Source organism: Arvicola amphibius, chromosome 9 (genome assembly GCF_903992535.2).
Source record: "Arvicola amphibius chromosome 9, mArvAmp1.2, whole genome shotgun sequence".
NCBI classification, from domain to species: Eukaryota; Metazoa; Chordata; class Mammalia; order Rodentia; family Cricetidae; genus Arvicola; species Arvicola amphibius.
Window position 1 is genome coordinate 62,663,460 of NC_052055.2, and position 19,509 is coordinate 62,682,968.

Genomic DNA, 19,509 nt, shown 5'->3' on the forward strand with positions numbered 1-19,509 from the left:
ATAACTGCCTGTAATGCCAGCTCCAGAAGGACCTGACTCCCTCACTCACTAGTACACACACACACACACACACACACACACACACACACACACACACATCTTTAAAATGAATCAAAAAATGCTGAATTTATTTGTAAAAGTTTTTGCTGGTAAGGTCTTGAACTGTGCTTGAAGAGTTCTTACCTGATATCAATTTCCTTTCTAGAGTCACTGTTTCCAATAAAAATATTCACTTCCTGAAAAAAAAATCTATGAGTGAGTACATGTGATAATTGTCTTTCTGTGTCTGAGTTACCTCACTCAAAATAATGTTTTCTAGTTCCATCCATTTTCCTGCAAATTCAGGCTGTTTTTTAGGCTTAGGGCTGTCAAGCAAAACTCTGAAGTTTGAATAGGATTTGGTTCAATACAGGAAAAGCATATACAAGTGAAGGCAGAAACAAACATAGCACACTCTCAGAAGACAGAAACCATGGTACCCATTTGACTAGGGAGTATATATATTAGGGGTGGCAGAAAACAAGATTGGTTTGGCATAGAGAATCTTTAACTAATTTGTTTGGACAAGGACAGAAATATAAGTGAGAAAGAGACAACAGAAAGATACTTACCCTGTGGAGGCTGTGGCTGGGCTGCTTAGCTGCCTCGGACAGCCTGTTATTTATCCTTCCCTGTCAAGATAAAAGACCAATAGAGCCCAAAGACTTCAGGAGAACCTGGCTTCTTTAATAACATCAGGTGGTTTAAATCTTCAGGGTCCTCATCATGTTACTCCAGGCTCATAGCATTTAAATAGCTCTAAATAAACAAAGAGGGTCTCTTTTCTAAAAAAGCAAAGCCTCCCTCAGAGATGTTTGAAATTTCATATTCTTCAAAACAAAACCTTCTCTCAGGAGCAAGCATGCTAAGTTCTTTGGATGATAAACGTTGATCATTCCTGACTCCTTTCCCCGACCCCCACCCAGAATTTTGGGCACACATGAAAGCTCTGGGTATGGAACTAAATGGGATGATTAAAGAGGCAGAGAAAATGCTGCAGGAAAGAAACAGGTGCAAGATACCTGACCTCGAACTTCCTAGAATCTTTTACTCTCTAGCGTGAAAGAAACTTGAAATAAGTTGAAAGCTTCTTTAGGTAGAGAGGTTTGAGGCTTGGTTGGGATGTAAGAATTATCTCAGTGCTGAAATTTATCCAAACAGCTAAGATTCAAGAATCATTGTTAATTTTCTCTTGCTAATTAATCTGGTTTCTCGTTGTGGGGCTTATTTTTTTTAATCAATTTAGTCTTAATAATGCAATACATTTTTAGTGTTATATCTGAGGTTCTGAAGGGCTCTAGCAGGCCTGCTTATGGCAAACATGGCACTGGCAGGCCTTGCCTTTTACCCTACCCTCTCCTTAGAAACCATAATTACACCCTAAAGCTAGCCATCAAGTCTATTCCCTTATTTGGATACTTTGTGTGTGTGTGTGTGTGTGTGTGTGTGTGTGTTTGATACAGGGTTTCACTGTGTACCCTGACTGTCCTGGAACTCAGAGATCCACCTGTGTTTGCCTCCTGAGTGCTGGAATTAAAGGCGTGTGCTACTACCGCCTGGCTAAGTTTTGCATATTTAGTATGCTTCTTTAAAACATTTTATTTTTTTGTAGATTCTAGCAAGTTTCTAAGGTGCTCCTGCTGGATCACACTTACAGAATCACTGAACTAGATATTACAAAGGGTATCAATATTAGGTATCATACCTATCATTAGGGAGGAGCATCTGATGTGAATGGGAGAGAGAAGGCATATGCTTAAAAATATAACAAGGAATCTAGGTATGATGGTACATGACTGTAATCTCAGCACTCTGGAGGTGCAGGCAGGCAGATCAGAGGTTGAAGGTCATTCTCAACTACATAAGGAAATAGATTGAGTATAGCCTGGAGTTCACAAGACACTTTCTCAACCCTCCCAATCATTTATATAAATAGATTTATGTATAAAATAGAGTAGAATAGAATACAAAATTGAATGGAATAGTTAGAGATGGGATCTGACCCAGGTCCTAAAGGATGCTGGGTCTAAGGGTCAGTAGAAAACAAGAGGCATTCTTGATGGGGATATAAAAGGGAAAGTGTAGAGGTGTATGAGGCTGGCAATAATTGTTTGGTTATGCTTTGTCTGGGACACTTGGGGAGGGGTAAAGTCAAATGGTGCTGCTTTGTGAGGAGCCTTGAAAGCCTGGTTCCTTTCTGCAGCCTCCGCCCACTTCTTACCAAAGTGCTGCACAGCCAGAAAGAGGAAGTCTCCTCTGCTGAGGGTGCAGGAGGAAGCACAAGAAGCTGTGAAGGCCTGTGAGCCGTCATGACCGCTATTCCCCATGAACCAATTGCAAAGGCACCCGGAAGCTCGTTACACCAACTAGGCTGGGTCCTTCTACAAAAAGGGCGGTGCCATCCAGGCTGAGACTATTTGGGGCGATTGGGTCTTCTATCTGGGTGTTCCTCTTTCTCAGTGGCCATCATGTCTTTGACCTCTGCCTACCAGCATAAATTAGCAGAGAAGCTCACTATCCTGAATGACCGAGGTCAGGGGGTTCTCATCCGTATGTACAACATCAAGAAGGTAAGCACGGGTCATATTTTTTGAATCAGGGCAGGAACCTGGAGGCCTGCAGGCTTGCAGGCCCAATAGTCAATCCTGTTTTTCCTCTACTGCTTTAAGTGGCTCTCAGCCACTCAGACAATATAGGTCCCTCAGTCTGGGGAGACAGAGGGAGGCTTCTTTTTAAGGCTAGCCCTTTCTAAGTGTGGCTTTTTCCTGTCCGAGAATATCATCTTCCCCTAAGGGGTGGGAATGGGGGTGAGAGCATGTTCTTAGTGACTTGGGTACGGTCTTGGATTTAGAGTTTTGGGTCTATTTATTGCTAATTCTTCTACTTTTTGAGTTTTCAAGTTGGGTTTCTGTCAAAAGCATTTTGGTGGAATCATTTCCCTAAATGGATGTTTTTAAAGGAGGTGGGTGTCTTCTAAGGTACATGCTGTGTGGGTGTATGTGTGTGCCTGTATTTAGGGCAGAAACTATGAAACTGGGCAAAACGGGTGTTGAGAGGTGAGCCAGGGGCTGGGCAAGCTGTAGGAAGTAGAGATATAGGTATAGATAATTTTGAGACTCTCCTGGGAGAGAGAAGAAGGGCTTTATGGGAAGGGACATTTGTGTGCCTGTAGTGAAACACCAGGAATACAGTTTCTATGTCCTCATGTCATCTATAAAAGCCTCTTGGGACGAGCCCCTCACATATTGGAGGGAACTGCGACACTGAGCTTTAAAAGTCCAACTTTTGAGCAGGCACCTTTCTTGATACTTCCGGCTTCAGTGCAGGGGTGGGGAAGCAGCTTCCTCTCTGGGTTAGAACCACGCCTCTGCTAAGACAAGATGACAAGTTGTTAGCTCTTCGGGGTGCTGGTTCACTGTCTGGAACTTGGTTCTCACCTATGCTCATGCTCTTATAGTGACTTCCCAGACAGCCATTCCCAAGAAAGATAGTAGGAATGAATGATTCAGATAGGTTTGTATCTGAGTGGAAATACAGTATGGTGGTTATATTTTGTTTTTGTCCATGCAGACCTGTTCAGATCCAAAATCTAAACCACCTTTCTTACTGGAAAAGTCCATGGAATCAAGTCTCAAGTACATCAACAAGAAATTTCCCAGCATAGATGTCCGAAACAGCACGGTGAGAACTTGGGGCCATTTCCCCCCTTTCTGTGGCATTATTCTTGCAGGGCTCACATCCTCCACTTTTGGCTGCTTGTCTTCAAGTGTTGCCATCTCTTAGTTTTCCTTGGCTCATATATAGGGCTTCAGGTATTGAGGATTGAGGGCTCAGATGGGAGTCTCCCATGGGTACAGCCTTGTGAGCCAGGTTCATGGGGACACTAGTGCTCAGAGAGGCAGCTCCATTAGCCTCCCAGGGTGCGTCCTTTACTGTAGTTCTGGATGCCCAAGCCTCATTTCTGTACTGCTGGGTGCTATGCACCCAGTGCCAGATTCCACACTTCTCCCTGTCTTAGCCCTAGCTTTCTTACAATCTATGCAAAGTATTTTTATAATCTGTTTTCTTTTCCTACTGATTTATATAGCAAACATCTTCAGCTGAAAGGGAACTTGGGACTCTCCTTTTAGCTAGCCTTCTGCTCTCTAGTCAGAATCACATGTGGCCTTCAGTTGAGATGGAGAGTTTCTGTGTAGGGACTGGAGAGCACGGGCAAGCTTCTGATTCCTCCCCAGCAAGTGTTGTCTTTTTAAGAATAATTGGGGAGCTGGGCGGTGGTGGCGCACGTCTTTAATCCCAGCACTTGGGAGGCAGAGGCAGGCAGATCTCTGTGGGTTCGAGGCCAGCCTGGGCTACAAGAGCTAGTTCCAGGACAGGCTCCAAAGCTACAGAGAAACCCTGTCTCAAAAAAACAAAAACAAAAAAAAGATTGGGTAATTAGCTGACAATTAATTGGCTCAACAGCTGAGGATGTTTGAGTAGAGCCTGTAGTGGTGCACGCCTTCAGTCCCAGCACTTGGGAGGCAGAGGCAGGTGGATGTGAGTTCGAGGCCAGCCTAGTCTACAGAGCTAGTTCCAGGACAGCTGGGACTGTTTCACAGAGAAACCCTGACTTGAAAAGCAAGACAAAATAAAACATCAACCAAACAAAAAAAGAATGAGTAGTACTCCTAATTTTAGTTACTGTTTTATTTTACATGTTTCATTTCATTTGTGTTTCTCTCAGCAACATTTAGGACCAGTACATCGTGAAAAAGCCGAGATAATTAGATTCCTCACCAGCTACTACCAGTCGTTTGTGGATGTCATGGAGTTTCGGGTGAGTCCTTTGTACCAGGGTCGACATGGGCCTCAGAGACTCAGCCTTCTTAGCAGTTGTTCACCTCAAGTTCTTGACAGAAAAGAGGAAAGAGGCACTGATGTGTAATGATGTCTAAGTTGTATTGTTGATGAGCTGTATATGAAATACCATATTTTTACTTCAAGAGTTACAAAAGTGGATGTGCTTGGTGGCACGCACCTGCAGTTCCAGCACTTAGGAGGCATAGGCAGGGGAATCAGAAGTTCAAAGTCATCTTCAGTGGCATATTGAGTTCTAGGTTAGCCTGGGCTACATGAAACCCTGTTTCAAAAACAACAAAACAAACATATCAAATCGTATTAATATATTCACACTAAGTACTTAAAATATTATACATCAAATATTAAAATAAGCATATTTGGTGAGAGATTATGACTGACTTCAGCTTACTGAGCCATACTTTTCATGATATTCTTTGTTGTTGTTGTTGTTTTTTAGACAAGGTTTCTCTGTAGCTTTGGAGCCTGTTCTGAAACTAGCTCTTGTAGACCATACTGGCCTTGAACTCACAGAGATCCACCTGCCTCTGCCTCATGAGTGTTGGGATTAAAGGCATGTGCCACCACCAACCAGCATATTCTTCTTTTTTTTAATTTATTTATTAGGTATACCTTGTTGACATCAGATCTCATTACAGATGGATGTGAGCCACCATGTGGTTGCTGGGAACTGAACTCAGGACCTTCGGAAGGGCAGGCAGTGCTCTTAACCACTGAGCCATCTCTCCAGCCCCTAGTTCTTGATTTTAATTCTTCTTTGAGATATCCATAAGTGGAACTTATCATTACCATGCGCGTGAACGAGAGTGCGCATTCACTGTGCTGTGTGCATGGGGGTCAGAGGAAAACTGCAGGACTTGGTTGCTGTGTTTTCTTTTTACTTTTCCACAGTGGTTGTACCATTTAATTGACTACGGACAGTACAGATGGGATATATTTTATCAGGATTCTGATATGTGATTAACAATTGTTGCTTTTTGCCTTTTGGACAGTAGGTATCAAACCTATCACAAATACTAGGTAAAGCTCCACCTCTCAGCTACACCCTTGTCTCGTTGCTGTTGTAATTGGTCTTGCAAATTGGCAATGCTGAGTGCCTTTTATTATATTTGTTTGCTGGTTGTTTTTAAGTTTTTTCAAGACAGGGTTTCTCTGTGTGGCCCTGTCTATCCAGGAACTCATCCTGTAGACCAGGCTGAACTCAAACTCAGAGATCTGTCTGCCTCTGCTTCCCAAGTGCTGGGATTAAAGATGTGTTCCATCATTGCCCAGCTTCTTTTATTGTTTTTATTGGATATTTATATATCTTCTTTGGGGACATATCTCCTTTAGGTTCTTTGTACATTTTAAATCAGTTTTGTTTAGTTTTTGCTGTTGAGTGTTAGGAGATTTCTATATAGGCCACACCTTTTTAAATTAGAATTTTTCTCCATATTTTATTATAAACATATTAAACATTTCAAATATTAGTCTGGCGTGGTGATGTACATCTTCAATTCTAGCACTTGAGAGGCAGAGGCAGACAGATCTCTGAGTTTGAGGCCAGCCTGGTCTACAGAGTGAGAATCTGTCTGAACTACTACCCTTGCCCCCCAAAAAGTAAATGTAGTACTAGTTGTTTAACTCTAATCTGAAAATCTGAACTCTGAAATACCCTAACACCTGAAATTTCCTGAGAATTGACATGACTACTGTAAGCCTTTGTGACCAGTTACAGTCAAAACAGACTATAACAATTTCATAAAGTTATCTTTAGACTATGATTTAGTTACTTTTCTATTGTATGATAAGACATCATGAGCCAGGCAATATATAGAAGATACTGTTCTAGAGGGATAATCCATAATAGCAAAGGAAGAATGGCATTGGGGGAAGGAACAGGAAGCGGAGAGACTACATCTTCAGTAATAACCTTATTCAAACCCACACAGGCCATGAGCATGAGCTGTGCATGAAACATAAATGAACTTTGTGTTTAGATTTGGGTTCAGTTCCCAAGATAGTCTATATATACACGTAAACATTTCCAAATCTGAAATATAGACGGTATGAGACACTTTTGGTTCTCCTGATTGTTAATATTTGGCCATATCTTGTCACTCTCTTCCAAACCATCCTGCTTGTTTGCAGACATCATGACATGTCCTTCCCAAAATATTCTAGCATACATCTGCTAAAGACAGGAATTTTTTTTTATATAATCTTGCTACACTTATCCTGCTTAGGAAATATTCTATTATGTGATATTATTGACTAATACAGAGCCTATATTTGCACTCATTTTCTTATAATTCTTACTTTTGTCTTTCATGACCTGACCTTTTGAAGAGTCCAGAAAAGTTGTTCAGAATATGTGTCAGTTTGGGTATTTCTTGTTAAAAGCTTTTGGTAGCTGTAACACATAAGTGATATTTTGTTTGTATTTTAAAGGATAATCATTTACTTTTTCTGGAAATTAAGTAAACATTAAAAATTATTTCAGATAGCATTCTGAAATGTAAATTGATTATGCCTCTCAAAACTGCAGAATTAACGATGTAAAATCACTTCTAGAACTTGTCTTAAAGAGACAGATGTGCAAAGCTGTTTGTAACAGTGTTAATGTGATAATTGCTACAGCCAATAAAAATAGAGATTCAGTTAAAAGCTCAGGATATATGACTGTAAACAAATATTATGCAGTTAAAGATGATAATGTATGTTTACATTAGTTGGCATTCAAAAACATTCTTTATATATTGTTTAATGTTAAGAGAAAATTACAGTGCGGTTTAAGATGTAATCAGTCTCTAAAATAGTATATTTACATAGACAAATAATATGCATATACAGAAGATTGGAATTTCTGAATGATGGGATTATGAGAATTTTAAAAAATTGGGGGTAGAAGGCGCTGGAGAGATGGTTTAGTGGTTTAAGAGTGCTATTGTTCTTTCAGAGGACCTGGGTTTGGTATGCAGCACCTGTACCTTCAGTTCTAGGGGATCCAACATCCTCTCTGGCCTCCACAGGCACCTGCACATATATGGTGCACATAATGCTCTCAGACACACACACAGACACATAAAGTGTTTTTTTTTAAATGGGGGGGGGAGATGGCTTAGTGAGTAAAACTCATACAAACGTGAGCACTTGAGTTGGGATCCCCAGAGCCCAGGGAAAGCCCACACTCAGCGTGTCTTCAATACCGATGTGTTACAGCAACACCACCATCCTTAATTAGAATTAAGCTTGTCTGTAGTTTCTAATTTTTTATGTTGAACAGTGTCTTTCTTTCTTTCTTTCTTTCTTTCTTTCTTTCTTTCTTTCTTTCTTTCTTTCTTTCTTTCTTTCTTTCGAGACAAGCTCTCTGCATAGCTCTGGCTGGCCTCGAACTCACAGAGATCCAACTGTCTCTGCCTCCTGCATGCTGGGATTAAAGGCGATGCGTGCCTGCCTCTTGTCAGTTCTTACTTATCCTGTACTCCTGGTCTCAGGCAACTGTTAATCTGCTCTCTAGAATGATGTTTCTTTTCTAAAGACTTGGGTAAATGGAATCCAGTCAGCATGTGTCCTTTGCATTTTGAGATTCATCTATACTCTTCCATGTATTAAAGATCCACTGCTTGCTTTTGCTGAGAACTATTTCATTGTGCACATATAAACAGTTCATTTATTTCCTGTTTTTTGGATTGCTTCCAAATTTGAACCAGTTGTATAAATTGCTACTAAAGGCCATTTAATCTTTGTAAGGATTCAGCAACAAGGGTTTAATGTTTCTGAGCTTTTTTTAATTTTAAAAATAATTAATGTACATTATACAAATGCCTGGGATATAGTGTGATCATTTGATATATGCATACAGTGTACTGTTGTCAAATTAGAATAAGTAAGCAAATTAGAATAATTAAATAAAAAAGCATTCCTGTTTTCTTAAACACTATCATGTCTTTGTATGGAACTTTCAAATTCCTTTTTTCTTGTTCTTTAAAAAAGAATGTCAGTTTTATTTTTTAACAAATACTAAACTTTTAGCTGGGTATGGTGGTGCATACTTTTAATCCTAGCACTCGGGAGGCAGAGACAGGTTGATCTCTGGGAGTTCGAGGCCAGATGGCTTACAAAGTGAGTATAAGGACAGCCAGAACTATGCAGAGAAACTATGTTTAAAAAAAAAAACAGAACGCCAAACTCGGGGACCTTAAGTCAGACTTTCTGTTCATGGGCATCAGTGCCTGTGCCTGTGGCCTGTGGGACCAGCAGGTGTCCTGACGAGGGTCACAGGTGGCTTATGAGGAGAAGGGGGGCCTCTAGGGTAGTCGCTACCCCACTTCCTGTCTTGGCAGCACAAGTAAGATAAATCACCTTGTCTTACTCATTTTTCTTTTTCACATCTGCCCCCAGGATCACGTCTATGAACTTCTCAACACCATCGATGCCTGCCAGTGTCATTTTGATATCGTAAGTGCCTTTGTAATGTTTTCTTCCTCGGGGCTGGAGAGATGGCTCAGCAGTTAAGAGCATTGCCTGCTCTTCCAAAGGTCCTGAGTTCAATTCCCAGAAACCACATGGTGGCTCACAACCATCTGTAATGAGGTCTGGTGCCCTCTTCTGGCCTGCAGGCATATACACAGACAGAACATTGTATACATAATAAATAAATAAATGTTTAAAAAAAATAGAAGAAAATTAAAGGCCAAGTGTACCTTGAGACAAGGAAGGGTGGGACAGAAGTGGACGAATGATTGTTTATTTGTTCCTTCTCAGGTCTACAATTCTTTTTTAAATTAAAATATGTGCTTATTATTTATTGTGTATATTTAGGTGGGAGTGTGTGTGTGTTCACGTGTGTTCACATGCTACAGCATATATGTGGGAGGCAGTCAGTTCTCTCCCTTTTCGGTAGCTGGGCTTGGCGACAAGTGCTTTTCACCTACTGAGCCACTTTGATGGCTCTACTAGGTACTATACATATTTTTTAAAATGTGCTAAGGTTAAATGTTTTTAAATAGTAAGTTGATCTTCAATGTGATTTAAATAACACAAAATTATAAAGCAGTATTTTTACTTTCCTTCCTTTAATCCACCAATAGCACCTGATTTCCTAGTTTCTTTGTATCCTTATTTGTTTATTTTTTTGTACTGGGCTTTGAAGCTAGGGCCTCTGCATTCTAGGGCCCAGAACTCTGCTACTGACTTAAATTCTTACTCCTATTTTTTTTTAATTTTTATTTTTTTCAAACATGGTTTCTCTGTGTAGCCTTGTCTGTCCTGCAACTCACTATGTAGCCCATGCTGGCTTCGAACTCAGAGATCCTTCTGCCTCTGCCTTCCCAGTGCTGATATTAAAGGTGTGCAGCACCTCTGCCTGGCTCCTACTTCTATTTTTATCTCTCTCTCTCTCTCTCTCTCTCTCTCTCTCTCTCTCTCTCTCTCTGTGTCTCACTCACTCTCTATTTCTCTCCTTCCTTACTTCCTGTTATTCTTCACTCCCTCCCTTCATTCCTCCCTCCCTCCCTCCCTCCTTCCCTTCCTCCTTTCTTCCTTCCATTTTCATTTTTGTTTTTTTCAAGATGGGGATTCTTTATTTTATCCTGACTGTCCTGGAACTTGACTTGCAGACCAGGCTGGCCTTGAACTCAGAGACCCACCTGTCTCTCTGCCTTCCAAGTGCTGGTTTTAAGGGTGTGTGTCACCATGACTGGCTAAGCTTTATTTTGTGAGAGTCTCACTTAATTTGTCTAAGCTGGCCTTAAATTTGTAGTTCTCCTGCCTCAGTCTCCCGAGCAGCTGTGGTTATGGGCTGGTGCTGTTCCAGGTTCCCCAGGACCTCATTCTCCCGAGCAGCTGTGGTTATGAGCTGGTGCTGTTCCAGGTTCCCCGGGGTCTCGAACTCGTGTTTAGCTCCGAACTTTTGTTTCAATTTTCTTCTGAAAATGTCTACTATTGGTTCCTACTTCTAATAGACATTGAGTCTGTTTAGTACTGTAAGGAATGGCTGGAGAAGCAGGGGTGGTCCAGGTTAATTGGCCATATTGATTTTGAGATTCCTTGTATTTTCCTTGTAGAATCTCAATTTTGACTTCACTCGGAGCTACCTGGATTTGATTGTGACTTACACTTCAGTCATCTTACTGCTGTCTCGCATCGAGGACCGCCGGCTACTCATTGGCATGTACAACTGTGCCCATGAGATGCTGCATGGGCACAGGTTAGTTAGGGGAGGTAAAGAACCTCACATGTATTGGGCCATGGTGCCACACCCCTTCATTCCCATCAGGGAGGCAGAGGCAGGCAGATCTCTGAGTTGGAAGTCAGCCTGGGCTACAGAGTGAGTTCCAGGACAGAGAGGGCTACACAGAGAAACCCTATCTCAAAAAACAAAAACAAAACAAAACGAAACAAAAAACCAATTAACCAACCAACCAAACAAGCAAAAAGAACCTCATGTGGTGCTGTAAGAAGTGGGTGGTCACAGCCTCAGAGAACCTTGAGCAACAAAGAGGACCCTAAGAGAGACACACATGGATCTAATCTACATGGGAAGTAGAAAAGACAAGATCTCCTGAATAAATTGGGAGCATGGGGATCATGGGAGACAGTAGAAGGGGAGGGGGGAGGAAGGAAGGGGAGTGAAGAAAAATATATAGCTCAATAAAAACAATAAAAATCATAATTGGTATTATATGATAGCACAAGCCGGTCAAATGCAGCCTTCTTATTTTGGGAACTGCTAAGCAAGTGCACTTCCAATATGCTTACCACCCAAAGTGATTACTATGTGAGGTCATGCATGTGTCAATTAGCTTTACTGAGCCATTCGACAGTGTATACATACTGTAAAAACATGGCACACATGATAAATATGTATAATTGTGTCAATTTAAAAAATAAATTGTATTAAAAGAAAAAATACAATTGAAATTAAAAAATAAAAATAATTGAAATAAAAAAGTGAACGGAGATGATTTCTCATATGAAAATCTATAACCCGTGTTGCATCCCATGCAAAATAAGAGGCTTTCACATATAGTTAACTACTGAATGCCAGAGCATTATCCACTCTGCATTATCTCTGATCTATTTATATTCCTGGACTGGCCTCCACTTTGTTTTTCAGGTTATTATAAAAGGCAAAGACAATTGTTTTCAGTATTGGTAGGACAAATACCAGTAAGGTTAAGCCATTCGAGGTAAGAAATGTAAGATAATTCCTATTAAGGATAATTGTAAACCAAATAGAAATGGATGTTGGATTATCTGCAATTCTGTCCTCCATCCCATCTCTGTATGCGTGTCTTGACACAAGCTTTAGCCAATGGATAAGCTTTGGATGCTTAGCTCCCCTTTGGGATATTCAAAGAATGGGTCCAGGCATATTTGATACAGATTAGCAAATGCACAATTGTAGAGTAGCTATTATGAATCCAGCTCTGTCTGCCCACAAGGGAGAAACTTTCATGGATCTGTCTAAAACCATGTACTCTGTCCGTTCATCCTTCCTTCCTTTCAGTTTTTCTTTTTTCCAAGACAGGGTTTTCTCTGTGCATCCCTGGCTGTTCTAGAATTTACTCTGTAGCCCAGGCTGGCCTCAAACTCAGAGATCCGCCTGCCTTTGCCTCCTGAGTTCTGGTATTAAAGCATGTGTCACCACTGCCCATTGGTATGCCTATAGCTAACTTGTAATTCACAAGTTAGCGTTTCTGTTTTTGGAGGGGCAGGGACTGCCTTCTTTGCACACATATACACTCTCCTCTACATATTTATGGGAAAGCCCATAACTCCTCTCTCTCCTGCTTCTTCCAGTGACCCCAGTTTTGCTCGCCTGGGCCAGATGGTATTAGAGTATGACCATCCTCTGAAGAAGCTGACTGAAGAATTTGGACCTCACACAAAGGTGAGCTTCCCGAGATAGAGGAGCATCATTCAGGCAGAAGCATTCTTTCCATCTTTTACATTAAGGGTTTATTTTCCCCCCCACAGGCTGTGAGTGGAGCCCTCCTCTCTCTCTACTTCCTTTTTGTTCGGAGGAATCAGGGTGCTGAGCAGTGGCGCAGTGCCCAACTTCTAAGCCTCATCAGTAGCCCACCAGCCATGATCAACCCTGCCAATTCAGACACAGTGAGTTCCCTTTCCTTTCTCTGCTAAGGCCCTCTATCCGGAAGGTGCTTCTTTCGGGAAACATGAGCCCCAGGGCTGTTTCAGCATTCGTCTAGGCTCTGTTCTAGGTTGGTCCCTTTCTAAGCTAAAAAATCATGACTGATGCTGTGCTTCTGATTGAGCCAGGGTTTGTGTGTACCTGAATTAACAAATGGGCAAAACCGAGTCAGTGTGGTGTGGTGGCACATATACTTATGACCCTGGCTCTTGGGAGACTGAGGCACGAGGACTGTTACATGGCTATAGCCAGCTCTGCTACATAGCAAGTACCCAACCAGCCAAGGCTCTAGTAGGGTTTTTGACTCAAAACACAAACAAAAAGAAATGGAGTCGCTAGGCACAAGAAGGAATTTGCATTAGGAGTGAATTGATTAATAAGTGTTGTTATTCATCTGTGATAGGCCTGACGCCTTCCCTCAAAGAATTTATAGTCCTGAAAGAAAGATATGGTATATTCTGTAATCTCAGCACTTGGCAGGCAGAAGTGGAAGAATTGTCACAAGTTTGGTGCCAGCCAGGACTATATAGTAAGAACTTGTCTCGAAAGACCAAAAACAATAAAGCATGTGGGGGTGAGGTGTGTAGAGAAGTTTGCTATGCAGATGTGAGGACCTGAGTTCAGATTCTTAGCAACTGTATGAGAACTGGACACTATGTTATGTGTGTAATCTCAGCACTGGGGAGTGGAGACAGGTCCTGCTGGAGCTTCTCATCAGCTAAGCCAATCAGCTGTGAGTATTGTGTTCAATGAGAGACTCTTTCTCAGAAATATAAAGTAGAGAGTGATATGCACAAATTTACAGCTGAGGCTGAGAGGTCATGGGTAAGTTCCAAATGAATATTTGCACTTCAAGTGTGATTAGGGTACACAATGGAAGAAGAGTGAGATTTTGAAGATATCTCAGTGTTGGTGAGATGTCATGTTCTTCCTTCCAGCCCAACCTTGTTCTTTGCCTCAACTATGTCCTCTGTCTCTTTGTCCCCTTCTAGGGCCTCCTTTCCTTCATGGCAGCTTTCCTAGCTGTTGTCTTATCAAAGTGCCTTAATCCACTCTTGTAAAAGAAATGTTTTTGCTTGTTTTTAGTGCTGGGGATTTCACCTTGGGCCTTGTGCATGCTAGGCATGAGTTCCCCCAGACTTATTTTAAAACATTTTAAATTACATTTTTATTTACTTTGTGACGTGTGGGTGGGCCACAAGTACAGAGGTCAAAGGACAACTTTTGGGGATCAGTTCTGTCTGTCTGCTTGTGGGTTCTGTGCATTAAACTCAGGTTGTCTGGTTGGCAGCAGTCTCCTTTGCCCGTTGAGCCATTTTGCTGGCTCTGTCCTTACTTTAGACATTCTAAACAGCTACTTGGTTCTCTCTGCCTGCTTCTCGTAGATGGCCTGTGAGTATCTGTCTGCGGAAGTGATGGAGCGATGGATCGTAAGTAAGTTGTGTGAGCCTCTGGGAAAGGGCACGCAGCACTCCTAGGAGTGCACTATCTAAAAGCCTTCCTTTGTTTCCAATCCACTTGCAGTTGGGTTTCTTCTTTGTCATGGGTGCCTCAACTCCAACAGCCAGTGCCAACAGCTGTGGAAGCTGTGTCTTCAGGGCTCTCTGTACATCACCCTCATCCGGGACGACGTGCTGCAAATACACAAGGTCACTGAGGACCTCTTCAGTAGTTTGAAAGGGTGAGTGACTTGCAAACCAGTCTTCTAAGAGTTATAGCCTCATCAACATTTCTTTTCCCAAAGTATGAGTGGTAAGGAGTAATTTTAACTTTGAAATACTTTTTTTAAAACTTTTTTATTATATATACAGTATTCTCAGTGCTCTGCCTGCAGGCCAGAAGAGGGCACCAGATTTCATTACAGATGGTTGTGAGCCACCATGTGGTTGCTGGGAATTGAACTCAGGATCTTTGGAAGAGCAGGCAGCGCTCTTAACCACTGAGCCATCTCTCCAGCCCCTTAACTTTGAAATATTTATCAAATATCTTCTCTTTGTTGGTGCCTCACAGGATATTAGGGATAGAGAGATAGATTACTAAGATATTGTGAGGCTAAACTGTCTGGTTTGAATTCAAGAACCACTTTCTGGTTGTGTGACCCTGGGTCCGTTACTTAGTGTCACCATGTTTGTCTCGATTTACTCATCTGTTAAATGTAAATAAAGCAGTACCTCCCATCTGGTTATGGTCAGGGAGCTGGGAGCAGGAGGACCAAGAGTCTGAGGTCAGCCCTGGTTTGCTCCACAGTGATTTTCAGGCCAGTCTGGACTATACAAAACCCTATCTCAAAGTCATAGCAAAATCAAGTAAGCACAAACAAAACACCAAACCACAACAAAATGATGTCAAATCTATGACCTCATAGTGTTCTGAAAAGACCCAGTACATAAAGCATATGGAAAAAGATCTGGTATATTGTGTTATGCACTTGATTTTTTTTCTATTTTTTAAACTGAGTTTGGTGGCACATACCAGTAACCCCAGCACTCAGCATCTGCGGCAGGAAGATCAACATGTGTTACACAGTGAGACCGTATTAGAATAAAAAGTAGCAGCTGCTGAATTACCCCGAAAAGCTTAACTTTTTCTTTTCTGTTTTTTTTATATTTATTTATTTATTATTTATTATGTATACAATATTCTGTCTGTGTGTATGCCTGCACGCCAGAAGAGGGCACCAGACCCCATTAGAGATGGTTGTGAGCCACCATGTGGTTGCCGGGAATTGAACTCAGGACCTTTGGAAGAGCAGGCAATGCTCTTAACCTCTGAGCCATCTCTCCAGCCCCTTCTTTTCTGTTTTTAATGTGCTTTCCTAACATTATGAGCTTCCCTACTCTTTCCCTGAAATTTAGTCTCACTCCTTTTGCCATGAGGTTGCTTGTTTACTGTGTGTCTAACTTCTAACTCAAATGGCCTGGCACTTTCTGTTCCTCATATGGCTTTCCTCCCTGTAGCTGCTGAGATTTAGAGCTTGCCTGACTTGTTCCCCCTCCTGCTTCTTCTTTTGCCTTCTCCTCTTTCTAAAACCCTAATAAAATTGTCCTTGAGCTTAAAAATAAAAGTTTGCAAATTGTCGGAAAATAGGCAAACTTGTGATACAGTCGGGTAGGGGTTATGATACGTAAGCACAAAGTATTGTGTAAGCAGGAAGGGCATTAAGGGCATTTGCACTGGCTTTGTGGGATCTAAAGAAAACAGGAGACAGGCAGACATGAGTTAAACAATTGCAGCAAAGAAACTCAGCTCCCCTCCCCCGCCCCGCTTTTCTCTCTCCATGTCACTGTCTCTTTTTGAAGACAGGGTTTCCCTGTGTAGCTCTGGATGTCCTGGAACTTACTGTGTAGACCAGGCTAGCCTCAAACTTACAGAGATCTTCCTGTTTCCTGAATGCTGAGATTAAAAGGTGTTTACCTCTATACCTAGCTTGATGTTTATAGCCTTTGAGGCAAATGAACAATGTGCTCAGAGGTTCAAGTTGCTCAGCTGGGGCAGTGTTACGAAGGTGGGGTTGTGAGTCAGTTTTGGAGCAGTGAACTGGAATATCATAAGCTCTGCCCTCGAGTTTGAGTCTGGGCTCTAAAGGATCCAGAGCCACTGAATGAATTCAAATGAGGTAGCTGAAAGGATCAGATTCGCGTCTTAGAGAAGATTACTGTTCGGGGGGGGGGGGGGGGGGAGACAAGATGGGCAGTGCTAGAGACAGGGATTAATTTAGTAAATGAGGAGAAATTGAGGATGTCAAACTCTCTGGAATGAGCATCTGATATTCCTTAGGGTAGAGGCATAAAGCTACAGTAAGTGTGGGGAAAGACTGTAATTTAATTTTTAGACTTTTAGTTTATTTTTATGTGTATTAATGTTTTGCATGAAAATGTGACTGTGTACCAAATGTGTACAGTGCCCTTGGAGGCCAGAAGAGTGTCAGGTCCTCTGGATAGGAGTTGGAGGTGGTTGTGAGCCTGTATGTGGGGGGTGGGCCCCCCAAAGTGCTCTTAACTACTGAGACACTGCTCTAGCCCTGTGGGTTCACTTTTGAACAGACTGAATTGGAAATGTCTGTAGGACGTACAGGTTATGTATGTCGGGCCTCTTGCTATGTGATTTAGTAACTAATCATGCTATCTGGACTAGATGACAACTGGTGACATCATAATCAAAGAATGAATAGGTCTGATTGTTTAAGAAAAAGATTGGGGACAAAACTGTTGAGAACATTGATATTTAAGCGTCAAGCAGAGGCAGGAAAATCAAGCCACTGGAAGAAAGTGTGCAAGAAGGAAGGACCGGCATCATGTGCTGGGCGATGTGAAGAGAACAAAGATGAGGGCTAGGAACCTCACTGGGCTTGGCTACAGAGGCCATCTTTGTGTCCTGTGAGCAGCATCAGTTGAGTGGTGAGACTGAAGGTTGGTTTCAGTAGGTTTAGGAGGAAGTGGAAGCTAAGGAATGAACTCGGTGTCACTGTGAAGGGAGAATGGGTTACAAGAGGAGGAAGGTATAGGATTAAGGGGAGGATCAGGTTCCTACATTTATTTCTGCTGGCAAATACTGCACCTGGAAATGTAAAAAAAAAGAAGCCTTACCCCCGAGAATGGTTTGATGTGTGTGCTACGTGTGTGTGTGTGTGTGTGTTTGTATGTGTGTGTACATATTCATAAGTATGCATGTGTTTTCAACCTTATGTAAGAAGTTTTGGGAAAGTGTTGGCTCTACATTCTACATTATATCTACAGATTTATTTAATTATTGCTCTATTTTAGATATCTTTGAATATTAGTTTATAGAGACTCTCTTTTATTGTTTGTATGAGAGAGGTCTGACTTTGTAACTCAGGCTAGCTTCAGACTTGTTGCAATCTTCCTGCCTCAGCCTCTGAGTACTAGGATTCAGGAATGAGTCACGGCACCTGGCTGAGACTTATTCTTTTTATTAGTTGAGGGCTGGAGAGATGGCTCAGTGGTTAAGAGCACTGGCTGCTCTTCCAGAGGACCTGGCACCCTAATGGTAGCTACAACCATCTGTAACTCCAGTTCCATGGTATCTGACATTTCTGGTCTCCTTGGGCTCCATGCACACATGTGGTACACAGACATACATGCAGGCAAAACATCCATACACATAAAAATAAGTTTAAAAATTTTGAACAAAATTCTATTATGCATTTATTTACCCAGTCTTTCTCTGTCTTTCACACACATACACACACACAGAGTTTTTTGAGACATGGTCTCACTGTTTAACTCTGGCTGGCCTGAAATTCCCAAGTATACCAGGTTGGTCTTGAACTCACAAAGCTCTGCCTGCTTTTGCCTTCTGAGTGCTGGGATTAAAGGTATGTGCCTTATAGGGCTTGAATTTCCAATTGTGTGTGTGAATATGGTGGGTATGGTGTGGGGGAGGAGCTTTCACAGTGGAGGTCAGAAGACAATTTTGTGGTGTTTGTTCTCTCCTTCCACCTTTGCCTGATCGGTTCCAGGGACCCATCAGAGGTCACCAGGCTTGATGAGCAGGCTTGAGCAGTTCCCTAATTTCCTGTTAATGAACATTGAACTGTTTCCATTTAAAGAGATCATTTTAAACAAATGCTTTTTGTTTGAATGTTTGTTTGTTTTTTGAGATGAGGTCTCTCTGTTTCCTGGATATCCTGGAACTCTCTCTGTGTAGACCAGGCTGGCCTCAAACACAGGGAGATTCCCTGCCTCTGACTCCCAAGTTAAACAAATGCTTTAGAGACTATCCATTGACATATTTTTTGTGAACATATTCAAATATTTCTGTAGGGTAAGTTCTCAGATGTGGAGGGCAACACACTTCAAACTTTTATTTCTTTTCCCCATTCCCAAGCTAGTGAACAAACTCAGGGTTTTACTCATGTTGGGCAAGTATTCTACCTCTGAGCTATATCCCCAGTCTGTTTTTTTTTTAATTTTTTTTTTTTTTTTTTTTTTTTTTTTGGTTTTTCGAGACAGGGTTTCTCTGTGTATGAAGCCTGCCCTAGAACTTGCTCTTGTAGTGCAGGGTGACCTCGAACTCACAGAGAACTACTTATCTCTGCCTCCTGAGTACTGGGATTAAAGGTGTGCACCAGCACTGCCCAGTTAAATCTAGATTTTTTTTTGACTTTTAATCTTGTTTCCGTACCCTGTACTGGATGGAGGTTGAAGTAATTATCCATTAGCAGTGCTGTAGAGTTGAATCCTGATTTAATTAAGATAGTTTTCAATTTCAAATACCTTTAATTCTAATGCTGTTTATTATAGGAGAGGCTTGGAGAAGGGAAGCGAGAGGTTCTAGAATCTCCCCCTTGCTGCCAGTAGCTGCCAGAGGATGATGAAGACAGTGGAGAGCGGAGGCCACTTACTGTGGGATTCTGGGTGCAGGTCTCTAATAGGAAAAAGATATGGTCAAGTATTGCAGATGAACCACAACAATAAAAAAGATTATTGAATTTCGTGATTCAAAAGTTCACA

General features: G+C 41.7%; 1 protein-coding gene across 2 annotated transcripts in view; it reads left to right on the plus strand.

Annotated features, from left to right (window-relative positions):
• Positions 1–2,473: 2,473 nt before the first annotated feature.
• The window catches only part of Nckap1l (NCK associated protein 1 like), a 42,938-nt gene continuing 25,902 nt past the window's right edge, over positions 2,474–19,509 (plus strand). For both annotated transcript variants that reach the window (XM_038343320.1, XM_038343321.1), the window contains exons 1-9: positions 2,474–2,609; positions 3,610–3,720; positions 4,766–4,858; positions 9,283–9,339; positions 10,947–11,089; positions 12,685–12,775; positions 12,862–12,999; positions 14,422–14,470; positions 14,561–14,717. In XM_038343320.1, coding sequence (XP_038199248.1) covers positions 2,508–2,609; positions 3,610–3,720; positions 4,766–4,858; positions 9,283–9,339; positions 10,947–11,089; positions 12,685–12,775; positions 12,862–12,999; positions 14,422–14,470; positions 14,561–14,717 — 941 coding nt within the window. In that variant the 5' untranslated portion in view covers positions 2,474–2,507. The remainder of the gene's footprint in view (positions 2,610–3,609; positions 3,721–4,765; positions 4,859–9,282; positions 9,340–10,946; positions 11,090–12,684; positions 12,776–12,861; positions 13,000–14,421; positions 14,471–14,560; positions 14,718–19,509) is intronic.